This window comes from Chionomys nivalis, chromosome 2, assembly GCF_950005125.1.
Source record: "Chionomys nivalis chromosome 2, mChiNiv1.1, whole genome shotgun sequence".
Taxonomy (NCBI): Eukaryota; Metazoa; Chordata; class Mammalia; order Rodentia; family Cricetidae; genus Chionomys; species Chionomys nivalis.
Window position 1 is genome coordinate 98805977 of NC_080087.1, and position 19003 is coordinate 98824979.

General features: G+C 39.4%; 1 protein-coding gene across 1 annotated transcript in view; it reads left to right on the plus strand.

Moving 5' to 3' along the window:
* Positions 1-18794, plus strand: part of LOC130869260 (uncharacterized) — a 134115-nt gene extending 115321 nt beyond the window's left edge. The window contains exons 9-12 of the mRNA XM_057761265.1: positions 1730-1772; positions 3485-3671; positions 16538-16673; positions 18695-18794. Of these exons, the coding sequence (XP_057617248.1) occupies positions 1730-1772; positions 3485-3671; positions 16538-16673; positions 18695-18794 (466 nt within the window). The remainder of the gene's footprint in view (positions 1-1729; positions 1773-3484; positions 3672-16537; positions 16674-18694) is intronic.
* Positions 18795-19003: the final 209 nt, after the last annotated feature.

Genomic DNA, 19003 nt, shown 5'->3' on the forward strand with positions numbered 1-19003 from the left:
AAGGTAAAGGACAACCAGGATAATATGATAGCAACTTTATTTCAATGAATGCACAATTTTAAAGTTTTTATGGATTATCTGTATAATGAAAAGCCCATCTTTGGTACCAAAAGTAAATAAATGGGAAAAAATTGTGGAAGAGGGAATGGAAAGATTGTCAGATCCAGCAGATGATGGAGTTTGCTGTGAGATTGTGTCTCCTAGCAACATCAGAAGCTACACCCATATTGACACTAATTGACATGCCACCAATAGTGGACAGAGAAAGAACCAAGAGGCTTCAGTCCTAAACACACACACACACACACACACACACACAAACTATAGATAGCTAAAGAATGCTAAGAATGGGAGAAATAGTCTTCCCCGGGAAAAAGCACACCAATTTGTTATCCAGTGTTAAACAATGAGTGATGAAAACACACATACAAGTAGCATTATATTGACTGAATGTGTTTGATGCATATGTACATATATAGTGCATGCAATAAAAATTAGTGGGAAAAAAAGAGGCCATGAATTTGTAAGATAGCAAAGAATGGTATAAAGGAGAATGTAGAGCGAGGAATGGGGAGGGAGAAATGCTCTACTTAAATTATAATCTGAAAAATGAGAAAAGTAAATAAACCAAACAAAATGCCGGGTTGGAACTAAAATATTAGAGCATTTGTTGTTTTGAATACCAAGTGAAAGTTGGGAAGCATCCTAAGAGAAGACCTACTGCACACCAATTGAGAATAGGGGTGGTGGCTTGTGAGCATGGAAGTGAAGGAGATATGTATGGAAGAGGTACACACAGAGAAGAAGAAATGGAGCAGAGGGGAGCCGGGGAGACACAGTGGACTGTGGGGAAAGCAGCTAACACTGTGCTTTGACTGGAAGTTGGGGCCTTTGAAAGTTTGGCAGGCTGGGGAGGGGTCAATATACCACTGTCAGGCTAAGGAGCAAGGCTGGAAGAGCTCAGGCCTCCAGATGGAATACCACTAAGGCATACGAATGAAGCCACTATGTCCAAAGAACACTTACGAAAGGAATCAAGGCAATAACCGTTTACCAGTATTTCCATATTTTAGTAGGTCGTGCCTTACGCTTAGTATGGCAATTCTTAACAGCCATGCTGTTGTTAATAAATTCCAAGCCTCAGAAATAGTGAGTGAATTTTCTCTTAGGCACTGATCACATGATAGTAGTGGGGAAATCACATGAATGCTGCTTTAGCTATGCCTAATAGCACAAGGTTTTGCCACAAATTAACCTCCAATTTCCATGAATGTGTTGACTTCACCCAAGAATGATGTGAAGAAATCTGTCTGAGGTTCAGGATTGTAGGCGGAGACTGTTAGTTTATTTCCTGGCCGCCCAGACCCGAAATAATCACTCAGAAACTATATTAATTACAATACTGCTTGGCCAATAGCTTAAGCGTACTTCTAGCTAGCTCTTACATCTTAAATTTCTATTAATTCTATTATTATTCCTATTAATCTGTGTATTGCCATGTGGTTGTGGCCTACTGGTAAGTTTCTGTACAACATCTGGTGTCTGTCTCATTGGCCAAAAAGCAGCTTCTTCATTAAACAATGGCAATAACACATATTCACTGCATACAGAGGGGAATCCCACATCACAGGGCCACTCTGCCTGAAGGAAAAGTTGAGTAAGAGCAAGCTCCTGTATGGGGCACTACGCAGTCCTCCAGGGATGCCCCTCTCATTTTGCTATCTTTCAGGTGGCTCGAGGCAATGCACAAAGCGGCCCATCCCATACGCCGGGTAAGCGTTCTCCTTGGTCCTGGTCTCTGCTTCCATTTCATGTTTCTTTACAGAAGGAATAGACACTGTGTTGCCCAGTCTGGGACATGTTAGGTCTGTTCTATATGCTGGGGAAAGGACCTGGAGTCAACAGGAGTTCTGCTCAGATCTGGGAGGGGAACTTGGAGTCCTGCTGTTCTTTTCATTTTCTATCCCTCCCTGGAAGACCTGGGATGGAGTCACAAATGGGAGTGTAATTTCTGACCCACAGAGTCCACCAGGGCAACAAACGAACACTGCTGTTTCTTCACACTCTCAGGCTCTCCAGGATGTCCTGGGCTGCAGCTGCCATCTGAGCAGCTTGTGGGAGCCTGTGCACTGCATTCAGATCCCCACAGCCAGCGCCACATTCACCTCTGTTCTCTAGACATGTTAGTCACCTTACACTATCCTTCCACATGCATAATCTCCAGCTTTACAGCAGTATCACCCTGTTAGATTTGCTCCTACAAAATGTTAGGTGGCTGCATTGCATCATCAGGTAAGCCATCACCTCAGCGCCTACGGCATTGGGTGGCCCTCTTTCTGAGTTTGTGTTGTAATGCAATTATGAGGACCCTTCCTATAGCCTGCATGTTTCCTTTCCACACTGTGGATATGATTTGCAAAGAAGTTATAGATTGTATTAAATGAGATCATTCCCTCATAAGATGGCATGCACTTAGCGCCTTCTCTACCCACTTTGAATTTATGCATTGGCAGAAATTCAGGGTGGAGTCTGGATGTCCTTGCCTTGTAACTGTCCATTCAGAACAATCAGAAGCATTACCAAAAAATGAACAGCAGGGCGTTCGTTTCATTTTACCTGGAACATGGCACTCAGTACACTGGCCCGTCTCTCCCAGGCACCACCCTAATGAGCCTGGACACTTTTAAGAGCTATCTATTCTGCTAATGCACTGAGAGTGTCTGCAGCAAGTGAAGAAAAAAAAAAAAAAGAACAGCCAAACTCCCAGCAGGCTTCCCCTTCACAGCACAGAATACCGCAAGCCCTGCCTGTACTCTGTTATCTTTTCACTGCCTTGCTAAAACTAAAGGGCAAAGCCAAAATGGAACAGAGAAATTGGCAAGCGCGGGCCGGTTCTGATGAAGAGATAAAGCACAGTGCTCCTGACTGTGGGTCAGAGTTCTCAGAAAGAACCTGTTTCCCAGGCTCGGGGACTGAGGGCTGACCTCCAGGGTAGAGGGTCTCCATTTATCATCAGCTTTCTATATCAATGACCGTGAGAGCCCAAGGCTAGGGCTGGCTTGGAGCATTTAATTTGCACAAGTAGGGGTTCAGATAAAGAAAAGCATGAACCAGAAGCTGCTATTATTCATAGTGGACATACCAGGATCTAGCCTCAGAGAGGAATGTGATGTGAGGAGCCCATATCAGGCCAGAACTTTTCAAAGAACTCATCAGCAAATTGGCTCTCTAGTCCCAATCTCTTGTTTTTTGGCTGATACTCTTGTTTCCTTCAGGATACAATAGGACCAAAGAGAAGAGGGTGTTACCTATAGGCAAAGGATAATCTGACTGTGACCCAAGCAGTGAGACTATATTATCAATAGAAATGTTTAAGGCAGTGGCTCCCTAAAAACAAATAGATTTATCCCCATGTCGCTACTGTGTGGTGGGCCAAAGGCATCGGGTGCAGGATAACCTGCTTATCGCTGTGCTCCACCTGCAGAGCCACGTCTGGGAAGATGTTACCCTGCACAACAGTAGCCTCCCACCTCTCGCTATCAAGCATCCTGAGTGTCTGGGCCTTCTGCACCAGCTGGAGAGAAGCACAGGGGTATGGCACCAACGCTATTGCATTCTGAAGGACGGCTGCTTGTATTTCTATGCTAGCATTCGCTCTACTCAGGCATCAGGTAAGGAGTCAATATCATTTGGAATTATGATGACAGTCCTGGGAAGAACACTTTAGCTTTATTGACCTTTTGGCAGGCCCTATGTGAGTGTTTCACCTACAACATTTCATGGATACTCCACAGAAGAGAAGCTGTAGTTTCAATGCCTCATGCTTGCTATTTAGAAGTTAAACCACAAACTCCTCATTCTTTGGGTCACTGATTCTTTTCAAAGGGAATGCTACTCATTTTCTTGGGTTAGAAACACCACCATCTTTCCCCCAAAGTATTCCAACTTAGATGTTGGCAGTCTGGTTTTATTGTTGTTGTTGTTGTTGTTATTGGTGGTGGTGGTGGTTTTCGTTTTGGTTTTTTGGTGTTTTTTTGTTGTTGTTTTTTTTTTGTGGTCTGTTTGCTCAACTTCCCACAATTTACTTTCCTTACTTATAAAATGTGAAAATAACATCTGCCTACTATTATATAAGAATGTTGTGAAGACTAAGCCATTGTTATTGAAATAGCATTAGCTTTACATTTAGTGATCTGAATATAAAAAGCTGCTCCTATACATTTTACATCATGTATCATAGAATTACTTTACACTCCTATGAAGTTATATATGTAGTTGGGTTTTTGTTTGGGCCACCAAATCACAAATAATGATAGGGAGACTTCTTATTAATTATGAAAGCTCAGCCTATGGCTGCTTAGCTCTTATAATTTAAATTAACCCATTTATATTAATCTACATTCAATCATGTGGCATTTGCTCTTGTCCATCTTGTACCTCCTGTTTCCTCTCTGAATCTCCTGGCATCTCTTGCATGCCTAAATTCCTCTTTCTCACTTTTCTCTTTTTGGAAATCCCACCTTTTCCTCCTGCCTAGCTATTGACCATTCAGCTTTTTACTACAACAATTATATCAATACACTTTCACACAGTGTATAAATATCCCACAACATTTCCTGCTTTTTGTCTAAATAAAAAGGAAAGGTTTTAACTAATATAGTATAATTATATACAATAATAATTGTCAGGTAAGAATTACATTTACAATGTCCTGTTCATTTGTATTTGGAAAATTCAGAGAAAATACTCTATTTTTATCCTATCTTGATAAACCCATAGTTTTATGCCTAAACCATTTTATATCATAACTTGTACTACTATCATAAAACTATCTTTTTAGACCTCAAAACATTATCTTAGATTAATTAAGCTTTTATGCTCCTAAATCTTATAAACTTTATATTTCTTATATAAGTACTTTTTTCTAATTTGGTAACAAGGACTACTATATGCTACCTAGTCTTAAATCCCCATCAGAGACCCAAGAAGGATATAATATTACCTGAGTAAATGAAAGTAAATAAAAAGCAACTTCCAAAATTATAGAAATGATAGAGCATCTGACTGCCTGGACAGCCACCCAATATTGGTACATCCATCTTTGATCTACAGGCCTAGATTATCTGACGTATTTTTCTGTAAAGCAGGAATTTTGAAGGACTGTTGTACTTTGTTCTGGCAACGTTTGGTAGTCACTTTCTTTTCTGTCCTACTTGTCCAGTTTGGACAGCATACTGTGAACAGTTGAAGCAAGATTAGTTTCTTGCTGAAATAACTAGCTTTTCCACATTGGAAACAAATTCCATATGGAGGTTCTTTTTTTAAGTAAATTGGTGGTTCCAGTAGAAAACATGTCTCACTGTCATGAAAAGCATTAGGTTATTTAAACATTGTAAATATTATATTCTGTAGGCCTCTGAAGTGTTTGAAGATGACCTATCTGTCTAAACTATATCTCTGTTCAACCTTGGAAAGATATCTAACATGACTACAAGTTTGATTATTATAAATGACTAATGACTAACCTGTACTTCTTAATTATCATTAATAGATTTCAAGAAATAGAATTTTACATTACATTTTTAAATAAAATGAATAAGCACAATACCTTAAATAAAAATAGAAATATATAGATAGTATAGGAAAAATAATCTAAATTTCTTTCAATAAATAAAAATCTATACCAATGTAAAATATTTGAGACTAGTAGTTGTTCAAAAGTAGACTTATCAATTCACCCTTTATCCCATCATTCTATGCCTATCTTTTCCCTTCAGGAAGTGATCCCTGAATCTAATCTTTGTTCAGCTTTTCCCCTAAACATGGCCAACAGCAACTTGCAACCAACCCCTCTACATGATGATAAACATCCATAATCCATTGAACAACCAAAACCACCTACCCGACCTCTTGGGAATGTGAATGTTGTGTTCTATAGACTACTTCCTGTTGTATGGGGATGATGACATCTTTAGGAGATCTTGAGAAAATTAGGATAATGGTCAAATCCTAGGAGAGTTTGTTGTATTATTTGTTGTCCAGTTTCTGTGTAGTGGGAAAGTCCAGGGCTTATTTGAAGTCCTGACCAGAATAGTGCATGAGGTTAGGCCATCTCAATTAGCAGTTTTTAGATTGGTATAGATGTAGAATATTGAGCAAACTGCAACAGAGGCATTTTGAAATACTAGATCATCTGGGCTACTTGTCTTTATATTGGTGTCTGCTCCTTTTTTCTGAAAACATATAAACTTTTAAAGGTAACATATATATCTATATTAACACAACTACAGATTGTACAATGTGCTCAGATTAATTACAGATTTTTTTTTTGTTTTATGTTTCAGCAGGTAAAAGGCATCAGTTAACTTTATAAGTTTGTTTGGAATATATATCCAAACTATAATATAAACCTCTATTCATTCCATATAAAATGATGACACACACAGAGTCATGAGAATTCTGTATCCAACAAGATTTGTTATGTTTCATTCAGTATCAGAGCTGTTCTTATAAAAGAAGATTCAGCATATATGTCATCTGTCCTGTAGTCTCTTTGGTTGTCTATAGCCAAGATTTTCACAAAGTCTCCCTCAATCAATCTGATCTTCATTAATTTTGAAGAGAGCCATAACTTTTTGTTTCCTGTGGAAACAAAAACATGACTTTTCCCCCAATTCAACATGAGTTTTGTCTTCCATTCTGAAGTGAAGACATTCTTAAAATATATAGCTTGGTTTAATTTAGCAGCTTCATAATCCAGTATCTTTCAGTAGTTATTGCTTTTTGCACATTAGTATTTAAGAGATTCATAATCAACAAAACACCATACAGGATCCACATGGCCTATGTATTTCCCATTCCTATGTGGCTTATTCTATTTATAATTTTTACTCTTCTTTTAAAGATTCTGTTATTATTTTTAACCTATTTATTTTTTCTATGATTACCTATACTCATTTTCTTTATTATTTAGTATCTAAGTACATTTTTTAAATACACTGTAACCTATTGAGAGGCTTTGTCACCCTGAACCTGGCATGTGTGTGTATGTGTGTGTGTGTGCATCTGTAGCCTCTTCTGATTACATAAGTCAAATCTTAAAGTGTTAGGCTACTACCTCACTGTTCTGCTTAGCATACAGAACGTTGGAGGCTGGCTCCATGCCCCTTAGTTTCATGAGAACTAGTCTCATGTTTCAGGTACCTGCCCCAGAGCCATATTTACCTGCCCCAGCACTGGGAATTTGTTGTGCCTGAAGCAGACACAATGCCAGCTGCTCAAGTGCTTAGTTGTACAGCAGGACCTCTTAAATGAGCTGTACTTCTACATGCTGACCCTACCCAATGGTCTGAGACCATTTTCTCAGACCCTATGTGTATATTCAAGTTCCACATGTGGTACCATATGTTGTTAGATTTTTATTTGGGCCACCAGATCACAAATAATGATATGGAAACTTCTTATTAATTATGAAAGCTTGACCTATAGATTTGGCTTGTTCCTAACTAGCTCTTATAGCTTAAATTAACCCATTTATATAAATCTACATTCTTTCATGTGGTATTACCTCTCTTCTAACTTATACCTCCTGTTTCCTCTCTGTGTCCCCTTGTATCTCTCACACACCTAGATTCCTCATCTTCTCTTTTCTCTCCTTTGAAATCCCACCTATTTCTCCTGCCTAGGTATTGGCCATTTGGCTTTTTTATTTCAACAGTCACAGCAATATATTTTCACAAAGTGCACAAATATCCCACTATATATATATATATATATATATATATATATATATGAAATATACAGTCTCTTTAAAAGATATACCTATAAAAAGATCATGGGAATAATAAAATAATTATACCTGAAATCTATAAAAGAGTTTTCCTGTATTTAAAAAAAAGTCTTTTTTATTTCAAAATTTTAATTGAAATACAGTTATATCATTCTCCCTTTTCCTTCTCCTTCCTTCAATCTCTCCCATGATCCCATTACTTCCTCTCAAACTAATGGCCCTTTTTTCTTCTATTACTACTGCTACATAGATATAAGCATGTAAAAAGCTAAGTTTGTCTAGGTGTGTGGTGTGTGTGTGTTTGTGTGTGTGTGTGTGTGTGTGTGTGTGTGTGTGTGTGTGTGTGTGTGTGATATGAGGGCTGACCAATTGGTATCGAATTTAATTCCTGGTGAAGACTAATTTTCCTTCACTAATCAGTCATTAGTTGCTTTAGTTTAGTTCAGTTTGCCAAAGTCTCTAGCTCTTTGTCTAACAGTGAGATGCTCCCTTCCACATTAGGATGTCTATTGGTATTAACCACCATGCAGGTCTTATTTGGGCAGCCATATTGTGGAGGTATCATGAGTGAAGTAACCCATTCCTTTCTAAGAGACAAGATGTCACAACAGAATTTCCTCTCCTCTAGCTCTTAAAACCTTGCTGCCCTCTCCTCCATGATGTTCTCTGAGCCTTTGGTGTAGGGCTTACATTGCAGATAGATCTACTAGGGCTTGGCACCCCATGATTAATTATCCTCTACATGTTGACAAGTTGTGGCTTCATTCTGCTGCAAAGAGAATCTTTGGTAAATGCGGAGAGCTGTACTTGTATGTGGGTGTAAGTATAAGCTTTAGAATGCAATCCATAATTATACTTGTTTACTAAAGAGACAGTAGTAGGTTCTTCTTTAAGATCTGTGGCCTCACTATCCCTGGGGAATTGGCTAGGTTTCTTGTACCAGACAAGATTTCCCTCTTGTGCAGGTCTTAAGTCCAGTTATACTACTGTAAAATGAGAGCCCCTATTGCACTTTTAGGGATATCTTGAAATTCTTGGTCATTGTTGGGGTTCACAAATGTCACAACTGGATAGGACTATTGATTTCTTCCCTCCACTTGCAGATTTTACAGCATCTTCTTGTACTATAAAGACTAATCCTAGAGAAGGAGTCTTTCAGAGCAGATCCAGCTCAAATTCTGTTTCCAAAGCTCATGGTGTTTTCAGTAATATGGACTTACTTTCAATTTCTGGAAAGCAACAAAGAGAAGCAGCAATAGCCAATATTGTTTGGGGAGTCTCTTGGAATCCTCTAACCAATAATTCAAAAGGAGATTTATTATACCAGGTGCTGATTTTTTTGCTAGACACTCTATGGTTCTCAAGAGGAACATTATCACCTAAAGTGACTTAACTTCATTTGTCTTAATTTGGGTTACACTTCTATATTTCTATTCATCTTTGAAGGAAGTCAGAACAGGAACTCAAACAAGGCTGAAACCTGGAGGCAGGAGTTGATGCAGAGACCACTGGTTTACTCATCATGGCTTACTAAACCTGCTTTAATACAGAACCCAGGACCACCAGCCCAGGGATGGCACCACCCACAATGAACTGGGATCTCCCATTGATCTCTAATTCAGAAAATGCCCTACAGACTTGCCTACATTCTAAATTTGTGGGCCTATTTTCTTTTCTTTTAATAATTTTATTTATTTATCTTACATCCTGGCCTCAGTTTCCCATCCCTCCTCTCCTCTAAGTTTCTCCCCCCACCCCTCCTCTGCTCCTACCACTCAATCCACTCTTCCTCTGTTTCTGTTTAGGAAAGGGCACATTTCCCATGAGTATCAATAAAACATGGCAAATCAAGTTGCAATGAGACTAAGCACTTCCCCATTAATTAAGGCTGGGCAAGGCAGCCCAGTATGAAGAATAGTGTCCCAAAAGCCGGTAACTGATGGAAAGAGATGCAGACCCACAACCAAACATTAGGCAGAGTTCAGAAGAGGGATAGAAAGGATTATGGGAGTTTGAGAGGTCAAGGACACCACAAGAAAACTCACAGAACCCACTAACTCACAGGGGCTAACAGAGACTAAACTGACAACCAGAAAGCATGCATGGGATTGACCTAGGCACTCTCCATATGTGTTTTAGTTGTGTAGTTTGGTCCTCTTGTGGGAATTCTAGCAGTGGGAACAGGGGTTGTCTATGAAGGCATCTTCTTAATAGAGGTTCCCTCCTTTCAGATGACTTACACTTGTTTCAAATTGACATAAAACTATCTAGTACATTCACTGACCAAAAATACACACACACACACACACACATATTATCTATAATTTGAGACAAATGCCTAATACGATTTTGTAAGACCTTTTCACACATCCTCGGTGATATTTATACTTCATCTCTCTCTTTCTGTATTGACCTCCCACCTACCCATCAATTAAATCTGCCCCATTCTCCTGTAATTTTTAATAAAATCAATCATCATTGTAATATTTCTGGTTGAAAGTCTATTTGAGTGGTCGTTCAGTAATTAGCAATAGTGAGCATCTGCAACCTGAGTCATTTGATCTCCATCTTTAGCATTAGTGCTTGTGCTTAGCTAAGACTAGTAGACATGCCAAATGGGAAGAATCCAATGACAACTCTGGTTCTCTCAGATCTTTAAAGAAATAGAAAGCTCACATCACTCCATGGCTCATTTTCTACCTATCATTCTGGATAAAGAATGGCATGATTCTTCTTTTAATCACAGTGAAGTTGTTTTTGACATGATCCAGATGAACATATAGCTAGGAAGTGATAGACGCTTTCAGATCTAATAGAGCAGGCTGTTCCTACATAGCCCATACCTTCAAATTTTAGTGCCTGGTAAAAGAATAAAAATCAAGGCAAACAAAACAGTCACAACTACAGATTCATTATTGACTTAGAGTATTATTTTAAAATATCAATATCATTACCAAATCAATCAAGCTAATTTTCAAGAGATTATTTCTATAGATACAATGAGAGTGTTTAAGTCTAAATTCACAGATTGCTCCAAACTCAGAACTTTCTTTTAACTGCTTCCAAACCCCTGGGTCTATTTTGAATTCCCAGAGATACAGTAATGCCACACATACCTTGGCAGTAGCCAAGAGCTCTCTAATTGGCCCTAGTATCTGCTCAACAAGAGAGATACCATGTCTGGAAAGAAAATCTGGCTAACTAGTCAGTGCTAATGAAAGCATGGTTATTGGAGGAGAATCTGAAAACTCTAATTTGCCAAATGAGCACAGTCCCTAACAAGAAACTATAAACATTTGTCCTCTGTATTAGTCAGGGTTCACTAGAGGAAGAGAATTTACATAATTATATATATATATATATATATACATCATAAATATGCTGAACATGATATAACTAGCTCATGTACAACTACAAATGAATTATATTTATATGAGATTTATTAGACTAGCTTACGGGTTATGGTCTGGAAATGACTGTGTACCAACAGAAAGTCTAAAAATCCAGCAGTTGTTCAGTCCATGAGGCTGGATGTCACAGTTGACTTTCAAAATATGCCAGAAACAGGAAAAATAGGCTCTAATTCTAGTGAAGGAGTGAACTTGCCAGTGAGAGTGAGGACAAGCAGTCAAAGAGCAAAGAGTTCCTTCTGTGCACTTTATATAGGCTGCCAGCAGGTATAGCCCAGATTGAAAGGAGATCTTCCCACCTCTGGATTAAAAATGGGTTTTCCCACTTCAAAGGATTTCATTAAGAAAAATCCCTCAAAATTATACCTAGCCTCTTAGGTTTTATTTAATTTCCTATGTAGTTGGGTTGACAACCTAGAATATTATCACAATCATGTCTCCTTTTATATGCTTAATTTCCAAATGAAAACAGTAACCAGGTCATAATTATAGTTATCATAGTATAACTATCCCAAGTACAATCACAAATGAATAAGTAGGTTTAGCTAGGTCATAATTATGAGTCTATCATTTTAACTATCTCAAGTACAACTACAAATGAATTATAATTTTTAGATTAGGTGGCAATTTCCCTTGAAGGACATTTTGTTAGTACCCCAAAACTTAAATATAGTAATCACTGATACTCTCTTAATTGATGTAACAATACATGATAAGGATGAAAGAAAACACGAATATCTGTTCAAACACATTTTAACAAATTATGACAGAAACACTTATGTCAATTATAATCTTCGTGTCTACAATTGGTCACATGGCCCTATCTGGAATTTATAACTACCTTTTTCTACTACCCATTCTGTACCTCTCTATCCTCAGCAAGCACTTTAGCAGGTCTTGGTTCTTTTCTTGGAGGAGTGACTCAAGATATGAATACATATCAAAAGGAATTTATTTGACTGGCTAAGACAGTACAGATTGGAGAATCCAACAATGCCTATTTGTTACTGGGGAGGCTAAGAACCCAGCAGCTGCTCAGGCAACGAGGCTTGTTTCCTCCTCAGTCCCAGTCAGTTGCTGGAGGCCTGGAAGATTCCTGAGGGCTACTGGTCTTCAGTCCACACAGGAAAGCTGAAGAAACTGTGTTATCATGTCACAGCAACAGATGCAGCAATACTAGTAACAACAACTCACCAGCAAGAGGTGACAGCCAGCAGGCACAAAAGTAGAAAACTATGTCCCTTGTGCTTCCTCACATTAGGAGCATTGGAAAAAGTGCCTGCCATGTATGGAGGAGTCTTCTCAGTTCAGCCCTAATCAAAAAAATCCTAACCTAATCTGGAAACCCTTCACAGTATCTCCAGAGGCTTCTGTCATGGATGGGTCCTTCAAGTTGGCAACATGAACCATCACACACCCCCACCAGAGTTCTAGTGCTCATCTTTAATTCTTACCAGAGACGCTAAAGAAGTGACACTTTACCTTGTCTAATCTATAATTCTTGGCTTTGTCTGTGCTCAAAAAGAGCTCTGCGTAGTGCTAATATAACTTACAGCTCTCTGTGTCCTTGTTCCCCGGCAGTTATAACCCTAGATCAGACCTTGAGTACCGTTCTCTGCAGGGTTTCTCACGCTGAGGGTGCTCAGTCAGTTTCTAAGTCATATAATCAGTGTAGTCAGTTGCAATTATTTTTTAAACAACTGTATGGAAAACATGGTACACAGCAATGAGATGGCTCAGTGAATAAGGGTCCAAGCCTGATGCTCTGAGTTCCAACCCCAGATACTATGATAGAAGGAGAAGAGTAATGACTCATGATGGTTGTCTTCTGACACCTCTCTCTCTCTCTCTCTCTCTCTCTCTCTCTTTCTCTCTCTCTCTCTCTCTGTCTCTCTGTCTCTCTCTCTCTCTTTCTCTCTCTCTCTCTGTCTCTCTCTGTCTCTCTGTCTCTCTCTCTCTCTGTCTCTCTCTCTCTCCCTTCCTCTCCCTCTCTCTCACAGAAAAAAAATATGGTATATCACACTACTTCACAAAATTTTTGGTCAATTATATTAGAACATACAACAATGTTCATTTCTCAAATCTCTGGACCACAAACAAAATTATTAGGAAAATACTGATATGTATTCAGAGCCTTTAGCTTCTGAATACACACCTGCTCTATTGGTGAGTTCTATATCAGAATCTTGGAGAACAAATATAAAGCTAGTCACTACTTTTGGATTACATTGTAACACACCTGCCATTCGTTGCTTCCAGCTTGACACCAGACTGCTGTGGTCCTATCCTGTCAGTCTGGGTTTCTTTACTGTTTTAAATATTCTAAATGGTTTTCATTTTAGTCCACTGATCCTTCTTTGGAGCTGGGAGACCTCACATGATATTACCTGACCCTGAATGTAGCTGTAGTTTTATTGGCATGGCATTTCTTCTTCTCTGCACTGCTGAGAAAATACTGAGGAGAATAAGTCAGAGAAAAAATAAAAGTGAAAAAAAAGGAGGCAGCGGAGAGGGAGAGCTGTGGAAAAGAATATAGCCCTGATTTCCTGTAAAAACTGCATTAGGCAATAAACCCACATCACCCTTTCAGCTAGGTATATGTGCCTCTAAAGTGCAGTGGGCGAATTGGAAAGACAGACTCTCAGTTCCCGGAACACTTTCTTTGCCTAAGTGTCAAGAGAGGCATTTGTCCTTTAGCAAAATTTACTGCTGGCTCTCATGTGCTTGCTAATATTAAGAATATTTCAAAAGTCTGTTGGTCAAGGACCTTTTCATAAGTTGCAGGATCTTGTCTTTGTCCCCACATTCCCTTTCATCTCTCTCTTGCAAGAGCTAGAAGTAGCCAATTGCTGACTGTTGTGTGTTACTAAATCACATCAAGGTCTGTGTGCACTTCTCAGAAAGATCACTTTGCACTGTTACAGGAAACAGGGCATATAATGCTTACACCGTTCTTACAACTAATATTGGACTAGGCTGATAGTTACTGCTACTAACATAACAAAGGGGCACAGACCCAGAGAAATTTCCTTAAATGAGGTGCTGTGGTTATAGCCACCAGCTTTACTGTCCCTTATTATGCCCTGCAAGTGACTAGGAAAATGGCTAAAGGCCTTGCTGTCTGTAGGAACCAATTTTTTTTGCATTTTTATTTATTAATATTTATTTTTACTATTTTATACATGTATATAATATATTCTGGTCATATACTTTGTGGTGGTCTGAATGAAGTGTCTCCCTATGTCTCAGGCATTTGAATACTTGGTTTCCAGTTGTTGGTTCTGCTTGAGTGTGGTAAGGAGGTGTGACCTTGCTGGAGGAACTATACCACTGGGGGTGGGCTTTGAGGTTTCAGAAGCTACTTCCATTCCCACTTAGCTCTCTTTATTTCTTGTCTGTGGTTCAAGCTATATGTTCTTAGCTCTCCGCTCTAACCACAGGTCAGTCTGTTTTCCCCAACTTTTATAACTATCTGGAACCAAATGCCCTATTCCTGGTTCTATGAATGTCCTTGGTCAAGTGTTTTTATCACAGCAATAGCATGATAACCAGTACACAGGTCTGTTCTCTCGTATCCTCCTCCATCCATACCAACCCAGCCACCTTTCCTCCAAGTCCCCATCACACTTTCCTGTCTTTTGGTTTGGTGACCCACTGATAACCCCAACAGCAGGGGTGTGGAGCCATCCACTGGAGCTAGCGTAGTTATACCACCGAAGACGATGATGTCCCCTCTCGGAGCAAGTCTCAGCTGCCATCAATTAGTGAACACAGAGATAAAAATATACGATGTTCATACAATGGAACATCATACTACTCTGAAAAGAAGTAAAGAACTGATGAGCGACCTGGGTGAAAGGAAGCAAACATTGAAGAGAGTGTGTGCTGTGAGCTGACTTTTCTGTCAGGTGCTGCAGGACAAAAAGCAAATAGAGAGAGAAGAGTAGGTAGGGATTGCCAACAGCTGGGGTGGCACCTTCCACAAGGAGTGGCTGTTTATGGGAAGTGTCTCTTTCTGACATGAGGAAAGCTACACTGAGGATCCCACAGATCCCAGAAGTACAGTACAACCATTGATACACCTCCGCCTTATTATAAGCCAATAATACTGCAATGAGTTGTTTTCTGTGCTATCCACTCCTCATTCATCACTCCACCTCAGAGAATAATACCATCCTATTGTGTGAGCTTCATAGCACTGAGGCCAACTAAGGTAGAAAAAATATCTGTCCATTTCTGAAGTCAATGTTTTCTCAAGAGTTCCAAAAGGAACTCTTTTCAAGTGAGCATAAAAAGGGAATTCAATATTACCTTTCACATTCTCCACAAGAAGAAGCAACACCTCCCTAATTCCTAAAACGTAAAACCCTTCATTCTGCTTACAATGAAAATGCCAGTCTTCCTCACATAGTAGGTTGATGGTGAGTGACTTAAAGGAAACCAGGTCAACATTCCTCAAGGTTTCCTTTCATGATGCCATGCCATCATCGCAGAGGCTATCAAGCAGAGTATGACATTTTTTTTTTTGGTTGCTTTTGTAAAGAAGTGCTCTGTGATCACTGCTGGAGGTGCTGGGGGTAAGAGCAAAGTGACCCAGAAGAGTTCATCTCTAAACATCTTAGCACTACTATCACTAATAATTCCCGCGTCTCTACAGGCGATCTGGGCTACCTCAGAGTAGAAGAAACAGACAAGAGTACTGACCTTTCAGAATCTTCTCCTAGATCAATATCCTTACAAACCCCCAAAATTCAGACCAAGAAGTATTTTAGGATTTAAAGGATCATGAGCAAATTACTTTTTATAATCAGTCATCTATTCTCCTTGCTAATTCAAGTTGGTATTTTCGTATCACCATATGGGTTCATATTTTAGGTGGGACTTGCAGTATATAAAAAGAGGGAGAATCTGGGTTAGTTGTAGAAACTACCTGCAGCCTTCATTGTGCTCCAGGAAGTATGTTTTAATGACTCTGCCCCCAAGAAATACTATTTAATTTTCTTCTGATATGGTATCAGCTGTTCCTCCTAGATAATGGAAAGTGTATTTCAAAACTATGTCTTTCTGGTAAAGAAGCTTATCCAAGCACAGATAAATATCCATCGTTTACAAATAGAACCAAGAAGTTCAGATGCTGCTACCAGTCTTGCTGCTGGACACAGTCAATATGTGGCCTCTTTTGAAGCTAGCTTCCTCACCTGTGAGGACACGCCTGGCCAAGCAGTCTTTTCATACACAGAATTTTAGCACCTTTGCTGACAGCTTTTGCTCCTTTACTGTCCCTGCTCTCACTTCTCCCCATCCCCCACACCTGCTTCTTTCCTTCCCTCCTGTGCAGGAGGCCTGTATCTCCAAGGCTATAGGGTGACTGAACAGACCCACGGCTTTGAAAAGTCAGTAATTGAACTCAAACCTCCATCTGAAGAGTTCAAGACCTTCTATTTCTGTGCAGAAAATAAAACAGAAAATCAGCGGTAAGTCAAGACCTCTGCTTCCTCCCTCAGCATGAGTCAGTCTGGACAAATGGTCAGCCAAGACCTCCCCTTCCTCCCTCTCTGTCAGCCTCAACAAGGTCTCTTTAAGGAGTGCATCCCTTTATTTTCCAACTCCCCTCCTTAAGAGAACTCCATCCTTTGACTGTTCTCCAGGACTAGTTTTTTCTTCATCCCTTCTTCAGACTTCTCTAGAGATCCTTTGTTTCGTGAATGAAAATACAGTAACCAGAATGCCTGTCAAGACAATAGGTAACTTAAGCTTTAGCACTAAGAAAAGCAAACATTCCCCCCCCATACACACCATTTACAATTTATAAATGATCCCTATATTTTTAAATCATATGTATTAGCACATCTTAATTGTGTAAAACATAAATCCATGCCAGGTGGTAGTGATACCTACCTTTAATCCCAGCACTGGGGAGGCAGAGACAGGCGGATCTCTGTGAGTTTGAGGCCAGCCTGGTCAGGAGTGAGTTCCAGGACAGGCACCAAAGCTACAGAGAAACCTTGTCTCAAAAACACCAAAACCAAAACAAACAAAAAAATAGATCTGCCATTTGACCTCTTCACATCGCTTGCATTGATTTATCCATTTTTAGCTTGGTTGAGGATTTTATTGTAAACCATGAAAGACATAAAACTAACTTAATTCATGGTGCATTCAACTCATTTGAAGTGAGCATTTAGTTCAAATGGTTCTGAAATACAAGGAAGGTGAAGTCACTAGACACAACACAGCGAGGAAGGCGCTACTCAGCAGCAGCCACTGCTCCAGGCTCCCCAAGATGTCTATGCCCTCTAGACCCCATCTCTGCCATCTCTGCCCTCACCTGCATCACAGTAATCTCCTACAAGTTCCAGGCCTTTTATTACAACGCCACAGATCCCATAAAGAAATTCCTTACTAAAGCCAGTTTCTAGGGACAGTTATAAGAAATTAGGTATTAAACACAAAAAATTCCAAAAGTGAAACGTTAGGGATCTCCCTAAAATAGCCACTTAGGCAGGAGACTGGGGGCCTCATCTGTCTTTCCCCCACTATGTAAACGTTGCTTGTGCCTCTCCCTTGAAAGAGGTGCCAGAGTAGGAAGAAGGTGTGTTACTGCTAGCTGTGTTGCCATGGCTCCCTTCCTGGACATCTGGTCAGCAGATACTGTTGATAAGGCTCCAGCTAGCACAACGGAGCAGGGGTCATTGAAACTGATCTAAGTTCCTTTGATAAAACCTACTGGTTTCTCTGTTACAGTGGGCTCAATAGTTGGGCATTCATTTACAGTAAAAACAAAAATCAATCCATTAGAGAAATATTCCAAAGAGTAACAGTGGAAAGTCAAAAGCTAGATACAACCTAGAGCTGTCTGTCATCCCACTTATCCCTAAAGCAAGTTTCAAAAGTGATGAAAGTTAGAGACGCACACATTCATTTATTAGTGTTTCTGAAATAGTCTGCCAAAAATATTACTGGGTAACTGTTTCTGGTTATTCCTGGTAGTCTAGTAATACAGCTCCTGCCTTTAGAAACAATATTTCAAAAAAATATTGTCCAAGAAAATGAAAGCAAGAGAAAGACAAGGAGGATTATTTAGAAAGTAAGTGTGGTTCCCAGAAACCACACTTAAAAAAGAAATATTTTCTTCAATATGACAATATTTGTTGCATGTTTAATCAGCAAAGCTTAAGGTTAAATGACAATAGCAAAACACTATTAGCAAGTTTAAAAGCAAAGAGCCCCACTGATCACCTTTTATCAACATCTTCCTCTCTACTACTACATAGATCCCTTACTTTTATTATAGAGCTATCTCTATACTTTACCTTATCATTCAACCTGAAATCTATAAAGTGTACTTTTCGCATTTATTCCAAACTAAATAACCAAGAGAAACAACTAGAAAATAAATTAAAGAATTTTGTCCTGTTTTACCTCTCAAGGGCCTGACTGGTTTAATAATTTGGTCTATTGTGGTTGTTGTTGTTGTTGTTGTTTTTTCTTGCAGCTGGATTACAGCTTTGAAAACATCTATCAAAAAATGGCTTCCTCTGGACCAGGCTATTCAAGAGTTCATGAGCAGACCTATAGAGGAGACCAGAATGTGAAAGAAACTCTAAATAAAAACACACTTTCCACGTTCCATGAGGGTATCCCCAACTGGAGGAAAGAAAGGAAATACTTCTGAAATACAGTTTCCAAATGTAGCTACTTTTTAGGTGTTAAAAGTTGGAACAAATGATGTCAGTGTTCAAGTATTGCGTGTAGGTTGCAGTCTCCTCCATGGGCTGTTCACATTTAAGTCAAGGTCCCTTAG